The sequence below is a fragment of the Alosa alosa genome, chromosome 8 (genome assembly GCF_017589495.1).
Source record: "Alosa alosa isolate M-15738 ecotype Scorff River chromosome 8, AALO_Geno_1.1, whole genome shotgun sequence".
In the NCBI taxonomy this organism is placed as follows: domain Eukaryota; kingdom Metazoa; phylum Chordata; class Actinopteri; order Clupeiformes; family Clupeidae; genus Alosa; species Alosa alosa.
Genome location: NC_063196.1, coordinates 29,715,421 through 29,724,058, shown reverse-complemented (window position 1 = coordinate 29,724,058; position 8,638 = coordinate 29,715,421). Strand labels below are relative to the sequence as shown.

Genomic DNA, 8,638 nt, shown 5'->3' with positions numbered 1-8,638 from the left:
GGTCTGTAACGGGGCGGCTGCCCCCTGATAAACCCTGTGCAGGTAACTCTGCTGCCACACGCTTTGAAGTCAGAGGTGTGTGTTTTTCTCTCCTGCAGAGCTGCCAGAGGTGAGAGAGTTTGTGCCGAAGTCCCTTGGATACGATTACACAACAGTAGCAGCACAGCAAGTTGCAGGCAGGTAGGTGTGTGTGTGTGAGAGAGAGAGAGAGAGAGAGAAAGAGTGTGTGTGTGTGTGTGTGTTTGTGTGAGGTGGACATGGAAGTCCCCTAACTAATCTGATCTCCTGTTTCCTTTTTTCTGCACCTTTTTTATATTTCACTTCCTTTCTTTTCTTTTTCATTAAAAGTGGACCACAAACTTAAACACAAAGATCTGCATGCAGTAACATATATCATCTAAATAATTTCCCTTTGCAGGGAATAAAATGAAAGAGAAATGATTTTGAAATCATAAAGTATTAGCTGATCAGAGGTGACAGGCGAAAGTTCCATAGGTCATAAACGGTTTTATTTGGACATAGGTAGTGCGTGTGGGGTACAAAACATCTCAAGGTGTCTACACACATAGTAGTGTAGGCCTATTATCTGTTTGCAATTGGGGTTTGGTTTGGTAATGTATGACTTCGAGATCACATAGGTTAACGATAGAATGTAAAACAATTGAGCGCGTGAACAATGCATTTGTGTGCAGGGAAGGAAATGACCTTGAGTGTGTGTGCACGCTTGCCTGGAGTGGCCAAGCCCGTAGTAGCACCACACACACGCAAGGACACTGGAGTTGTAGGCTAATTATGACTTTTGCCACAGCGGACGTGAGGTGCTCCACGCAGACCGCAGCGCTAGTAGGACAGAACGGAATACTAGTATCACCTACTCCAACGAGCTTCACAACCTACGTCGCGACAAACACGGCCTGACTCGCCCCGATTATTAAAATTCATGCCACGTCGCGACGGGCTTGCTTTGGCAGTCGGCCAGCTCTGGCTTACTATCACCCGGCGCGTTCTAAATCGGAGGGTCCGCACATGTCCGGATCATTCCATTTGCTAATGCTGTGGTTGTGGGGCGTGATATAGCCTAGTCTACATAGTCTACTTTTAATTATATTGTAGGTGATAATCATTAAAACATAGATAGAACACTAGCTTAGGCCTAGGCTATGTTTCACCACGGGCTAAGGCCGAGACAGGTATATTGTCATGTTGTGTGTAGCCTAGCTTTCTAATGGACCTGTCACATTAAGCTGACTCCCTATCTCTTAACTTTTCTAGGCCTAGCCTATAGTAGTCAGTAGACTAGCCTAGTCTTGTAAGTGCCTGCGGGGGGTTGAACTGGTACAATAATCAATCACGTGTCGCACTTCACGTTCTGGAATCAACGATGGCAAGAGCGAGCAAATACAGTCACCATGGATGAGCCACGTCAGTGTGTAACTATGGCAACTGAAACACATCACAGGTAGTGGGAGGTAAGCTACATGTAGTAGGCCTACCCAAGACTTAATAACTTACTGGCACTTTGGAAATCTGTCTGTTGCAGGACTGGTAAACTAAATGAGCTGGAAACATATTTCCATTTTCCACTCCTTATGTCGGTAGACACTCTGCACACCACAAGATGTTAAACCTGAGTCTCTAATGTGGGTTCAAGATGGAACAGATTAGAACCCACACCAGGGAAATATGAGTTTACAAAGTGAAACACACCACATCAAGTTAGGCTACATCATTAAAAAAACCCTCATAATTCACAGAGCAGGTGTAGCCTACTGTATTACAATGTACTTCAAACAGAAGTAAAGTGATAAAACACACCACAAGTGTAGATTCTTTTAAAATATGATTTATTTCATTTGCACAGATCAACATTCAGTATCATGACAGAAAAATATCCTGCAGCACCCCAGTAAAAAGCTCTCCTCCATCTCAGGGGGCAGATGGACTGTGGACTAAGGGCCCCAAGCTGGCTCAGGCTCCCTGACTCTGGCCACAGCACCAGAAAGACACAGTACTTCGGTGGCACCCTCGGGACACCTGATTGACGTGTAAAAAAAAAAAAGCAAATGGTTTCCAGCACCACACACACTCCAACGTCCCAGTGACATCAGAGTCCGCCCACACAAACACACACACACACACACAAACATACGCTTCTGGAAGACAAAACACAAGGAGGGTACTGTAGCATCAAGTCTCAGTCCCTTGCTCTGTTCCATACACAACGCTGACTAGGGGAGGATAGGGTGGGGTGGTGTTTGGAGGCTGGGCGGTGATTCTGTGGCACATGTCATGAAACAGGAAGTGAGGTCATGTTTTGGCGTGCATTTAGGGGTGGCATACTGTAGCTTCAATGAGGGGAAATTATCTGAAAACACACTGCAGCTTTGCTGAAAGACTACACTATCAAAATCTCAAAATAAACATATAATTTTGGCACAATTATATCATTACTTTTTTTTTGTTATAGCAGGTATAATTGATTTTCAAACACAATGTATATTATTGAAAGAATGAAACCCACAAACTCTTAGGTCTTGGAGACTTTTCAAGCTGAAGGCAGCTTCACTAGTGTGACTTTACAGTCCAGCGGTCCACAGACACACACATACAGACACACACACACACACACACACACACACACACACACACACACACTCTCTCTCTCTCTCGCACGCGCACTAACACACACAGACTTGCGCTCTTTCTCCCTTACACCCACACCCACAATCTCTCTAACAAACACACACACACACACACACACACACACACACACACACACACACACACACACACACACACACATCAGGCCAGATATTTAAATGTGCATGTGGCAGATATTCAGCTAAAAAACAACAAAAAGCAGTGCTTTCACAAATGAAAAAAAAAAAAAATCTCCATACATTGAACACAAAAGCTTAGTACCTACAACAAATCACAAACAGTAAATATTCTATGACTTTAATATTCACAAAAACTCTTCTGGTTGATCCAGAGAGATACAGCATTGATTGATTCAGTCCGACTTGAAATCATCACGTGACCCAACAGTTTAAGAACCTGCAGGGGGATAAGGGGGTATCTGAAGTACACGGGTCCATGACAAACCCAGATAAATGAGCTCAGAATAAGTTGTAAACTATCCTAAAAGAACGCTTTGTCTTTATTTTGCAATGAAAATGAAGCCAAGAGGCTCTTCAATAGCGAGTTTTACAACACTCTCAGATTTAACTTATCCAGGTAGTTACAGAACCACATACTTGGAATACCCTCCAGCTCTTTACATAAACAGTTATGCTAATGTGCCGAACTAGGAAAATAAATAAGCATCCATGGCAATAAATAAACAAACAAACCGCACACCATATTGGTTGAGTTCTGTCTGTATCACAGGTCAGACGTACAGCAATAAATATTCTCTATAGACAAGGCCCACCCCCTTCTGACAATGCTTGTTAACTAGACCATTCCTAGACCAACTGTTTCCACATCCACACACTCATTTAATTGTACACATCTATTTTGTATACTTCTGACCATTGTCCACTTTCTTTTTCTTTTCCTTCATCATCCTCTCACCTTCTTTCACTTTCGATTAATATCCTTTTAGTCCCACTCTTAGGCCTTTAGTCCCACTCTTAGGCCTTTAGTCCCACTCTTAGGCCTTTAGTCCCACTCTTTTCCACCAACAGAGAAGCGGCTCCATTCTGGTTTACAGAATGTTTCACGAAGTTTAACCATTCGGAACATTTCAACCAAAGATAAATGCGTTCGGATTCGGAATCTGAAAAATTAGCACAAAAAAAAAAGCTTTTTCCCCTTTCTGAACCAGAGTGGGGGTGTCATCCTACAGTTCAGTTATGCATGCATGACACACCCTCTATTGATGACACATTGACACACCCTCTATTGATGACACATCCTTGGTTCCATAGAAAACTGGTGGAAATGCGGGTGGGTTCACTAGACAGCACCAAGGTTCGAAGAATTCAGAATGGAACCGTTTCAAGAACCAGTTCTCTGTTGGTTGAAAAGTGGAGTGTATCCTCCTCAGGAGGTGGAGCCTTAGCACCGTCAATCACTCAAAGTAGGCGGAGTCATTGTTCAGCTATCTTTGGGTTGGCCTTCTCCCAGTATATCTTCAATTGCTCATCCCAAACCCCTCCCGCCCCCAAGAGCTAAAGCTGAATCAATCCAAGCGCGAAAACTCAAATCAAATTCTAATTTTAAAAAATTAAATTAAAAAAACTAACAAACAACCACACAGCAGTCAAGCACAGACCCTGGGAACCACAACACTTTCCCTTCAAAGGAGAGAAACAGAACAACTGTGGCCAGTGACCCACTGCAGCAGCCAGTGGTGGAGGCAACTGCAGTGATCTTGATATCACATTTGTTTTTGTTTTTTTTTGTTTACATGTTTGTGTGTTTGTTTATCTCTGTTCTTTCACGTTTCCCTCTGAGAGTTTCTGAGGATGGGCTGTTTTGGTTGTGTCCTGGTATTCTGATGACAGCAGTGGTTGAAAGTTGTGCGTCATGTTGGGGGGGGTTAGGTCTACAAGGAGACCATTTGTTTCTGTCCAGTTGCCTTTCCTGCGGATCGACATGACAAAACATCCCGTCAGCCAGTCAAGAGTCCTTTGCAAATAAGAATAATATTGTGATATAACACACACACACACCTGCACCCATATCCCAATACAAATAACATTCACACACACACACACACACACACACACACACACACACACACACACACACACACACCTGCACCCACATCCCAACATACATTCATATTCCAACACACATACTATTACTAATACAAATATAGCTGCAAGCAGCAATGTGGGGGCCAAGCAGTGCGCTATAGCAGGAATGGTGTTGCCATGGCATGAGCAAGCACTCACAGCAAGAAGGCAAATTAGACCAATGTCCTTGTGCGTTCTCACAATCAGCTACCATGTCCCTCTACCAAGTTTGGACTTCATACACCAAAGTGTTGCTGAGATGTGAGCTCCCTTTCTTTATTACAGCACCCCTAGAGGCCAAATGAGACCACTTTCCGTGCATGTCCTCATAATCAGCTAATATGTCCATGTATCAAGTTTGGACTTCATACAATGAAGCGTTGCTGAGATATGAGCCCACTTCCTGTATTACAGCTACCCCTATTGAAGCCAAATGATGCCAATTTCCTACTGTGTCCTCACAATCAGGTTCCAAGTCCCTGTACCAAGTTTGGACTTCATACATCAAAGCGCAGCTAAGATAGGAGCTCACTTCCTGTATTGCAGCGCCCCCTATAGAGGCCAAATGATTCCAATTTCCTAGTGCATCATCATAATAAGGTAACAGGTCCTTATACCAAGTTTGGACTTCATCCATTAAAGCATAGCCGAGATGTTAGCCCACTTCCTCTTTGGTGGCTTCATCGCCATATTTGATTGGCTGTCACGGGCAAACAAAAATGAAAAAAAATCTGACAAGTTTCGCTTTGTGCTCGGGTCTGAAGATCATCTCAGACAAGTTCTGTGAAAATCGGATGAAATTTGTAACCGCTGAAACTTTTCGTAGAGTTTGGACTAAATCCAATATGGCGGAGGTCCAATATGGCGGAAAGTGATAGGATAGGGGTCGATGAACTCTGTCTGGTCCAAGGATTCAGACACTACCTCAATTGTGAAAATCAGACAAAAGAGTCAAGGATCACACGCATGAACGCATGTCCAGCATTGAACTGGTGGTGGTGCTAGAGTGTTCAATGTTTATGCATATAAATTGCTGTGAGTGATTGGGACAGTGTCCTGACTAATGGTATCGAGTTTTGTTATGTTAACTCAAAGTGCCACAGAGATGTTAGTCCACTTCCTGTTTGGCGCTTCATCACCATATTTGATTGGCTGTCACGGGCAAACAAAAATGAAATTGAAAAATCTGACAAGTATCGTTTGTGCGGCTCGGCAGAAGATCATCTCCACCAAGTTCCGTGAAAATCGGATGAAATTTGTGAATGCTGAAACTTTTCGTAGAGTTTAGACTAAATCCAATATGGCGGAGGTCCAATATGGCGAAAAGTGACGTAATAGGGGTCATTGAACTTTGGTCGGTCCAGGGATTCCAACGGTGCCTGATTTGTGAAAATCGGACGACTGCTCAATGGTCACATCCGTGAATGCAATCCAGGTTCACCCATTGGTGGCGCTTAGAGTGTTGGGCATAGAGTTCTGTAAATTGGTGAAAGTGATCATGACAATGCTGAATCAGTGTGCCAATTTCATAACTTTAGACCCAGCGTTCAATTTTCGCCAGATTTTGACCTGTTGGTGGCACTAGATGGCTGGGTTTAGAGGTCCGTGAATGAGCGCGAGTGGTCAGTGGAGTGTCCCAAACTTTCTGCCAAATTTCAGCACTTTTTTTAGCCAGGCGTTTTATGGGCTGCCATAGACACCAATGGCAGATTTGTAATAATAATAGGAAAAAGCTAGTAACTCAATGGTGCCTTCAAGAGCTTCGGGCTGCTTGGCCCCCAATTACCTACCCAAAACACACAAACTCTCAACATACTGTATCAGTAGAACATAATATCTATTTTTTATTTTTTACTGCTAAGTCTTACTCGATAATAATGTGTTCACTCTGTTTAACCTGGACCAATAAGGGTCATGGACTTAAACCGTCACAGTTGCTACCTCCCTCTATTGATACACAAGTTGTTCTGGTTTTGATTAACGTATCTAACAACTCCAGTCCAGGCAGTCAAAGTTCTTGCCATGCCATGACTGATTAAGAATGTCTGTCTACAGCCACTGCGCCCAAAAGAGAAATCTCATGCTCAGACTGCCCACATGGCATAGAGCTGATCGGACACGGTCTGGGAAACGCCAGGTGAAGAGAGGCATGGAAAGAAGGGATTAAAGGGGGGAGGAATAAAGGGGGAGAAAAACGACAAAACCTCTCGATAATGAGCCGTGTACATCAGAGCACAGGGGGTGGTAAAGCAGGCAGCTGCTCTGTCTGGGACCCTTTTCCGAGTGGAGAGGAAGCAGTTAAAAAAACACCCATAAAGCCGGCGTTTGGGCCATGTGGAGCTGGGAGCCACCTCGGCCAATAAACAGCTCCCTCGTTAATGCTAACGAGTCATTAACCATTAACGAGGTCGAGCACAGAGCGGACACACGCCAGACGCACTCGTCCGGCACCGTAAATGGGGCAAACCGGGCTGCACAGGTAGGACCTCAGGCAAGTCAGGTAGGTAGCCCACGCATCACACGCTAGTCATGAATTAACGCACAGGTCAGCAAATAAGTTGACTGGCTAGATTAGCTTTTCAAAGCATTGTGCTGTTGTGTACTTGCTGTTGAGTTACTCAACAGTTGACAGACTACTAATAAGTGGATGTTCTGTTGGTCACTGTGAACTGGTTGGCCAATTCATGATTTGGCTAATGGGATTTTTGCATAGGGTAGGGCTAAGAGAGCTAAGAGTAAGGCTATGGCTGGGTGACTGTTAGCAAGTTAGCAAGGCTATGGCTGGGTGACAGTTAGCGAGTTAGCAAGGCAATGGCTGGGTGACCATTAGCGAGTTTGCAAGGCTATATGGCTGGGTGACTGTTAGCGAGTTAGCAAGGCTATGGCTGGGTGACCGTTCAGTAGGGCCTGAGGTCAAGGGGACCCTAAAAGTAGTTTGAAGACAGAGGCTCACTGGTGCGTGGTTGATTTTGCTGGCTATTCATTACTTGCATATTTGACTGTGTTGACTACCATATTATGACAGCAACAGATTTACTTCGCTGGCTTTACTACTTGTGAGCAACTGCTGAGAATTTTGTGTGTGTGTGTGTGTGTGTTTTAAAATTCACCTCTGTCTCTCCCATTCTGGAGTCTCTCATCCTCTTCTTCTGCTCCGTCGTCTACTGAAAAACAGAGCGAGATGGGGAGAAACACACAGGGGAAGACATGGAGAGATATATCGACCATGAGAGATAGAAAGAGATGGAGAAGAAGATGGAGGGAGAGAGAGAAAGAGAGAGAGCGTGCACAGAGAAAGTAAAAGCTTAGTGATTCTACCTTCTACTACACCTGTGTGAGGATGTGAGCTTGTGGTGAGCATGACCATGAGAGCACATATGCAGGGCTGTGTGACAGTTTTAGCCATTTGTCTCAGCACTGCTCTTCTCTATCTTCTACATTAGTGTGTCAAAAAGGCATTATCCTATTTTGGTTTGCTGAACTTTGTATGTTGATAATTGATTGGTAAAAACAAACATTTAAATTTAAAAAACATCCTCACTTTACAGTTTTTTTATATCATACATGGTTTAGCAGTTTTGCACAGTGCTGCAAATTATATACTATATTTGGCACGTGTTTGCGTGTGTGTGTGTGTGTGTGTGTGTTATGCTTTTCTGGCTTACCAGAATGCAGCTCCTTGACCAGAGAGGACATGGTGTTAGTAATCGAGTCTGCCGCTACCAGAAGATCGTTCCGAAGGTTTCTACGGGCACCTGAGGTGAGGACATACGGCCATTGTTAGATTACAGCTGACACTGAGCATGTGTGTGTATACTGTATGTCTGAGCATGTGTGTGTATACTGTATCTCTGAGCATGTGTGTGTATACTGTATGTCTGAGCATGTGTATG

The 8,638-nt window shown here is 44.0% G+C and overlaps 1 protein-coding gene across 7 annotated transcripts in view; it reads right to left on the bottom strand.

Moving 5' to 3' along the window:
• Positions 1–2,942: 2,942 nt before the first annotated feature.
• dtnba (dystrobrevin, beta a) overlaps positions 2,943–8,638 on the bottom strand; it is a 45,388-nt gene continuing 39,692 nt past the window's right edge. For 5 of the 7 annotated variants that reach the window (XM_048250052.1, XM_048250053.1, XM_048250048.1 and 2 more), the window contains 3 exons: positions 8,411–8,500; positions 7,856–7,909; positions 2,943–4,590 (listed from right to left, as the gene is read on the bottom strand). In XM_048250052.1, the coding sequence (XP_048106009.1) occupies positions 4,553–4,590; positions 7,856–7,909; positions 8,411–8,500 (182 nt within the window). In that variant the 3' untranslated portion in view covers positions 2,943–4,552. The remainder of the gene's footprint in view (positions 4,591–7,855; positions 7,910–8,410; positions 8,501–8,638) is intronic. The other 2 variants (XM_048250050.1, XM_048250055.1) reach the window with 1 other exon arrangement.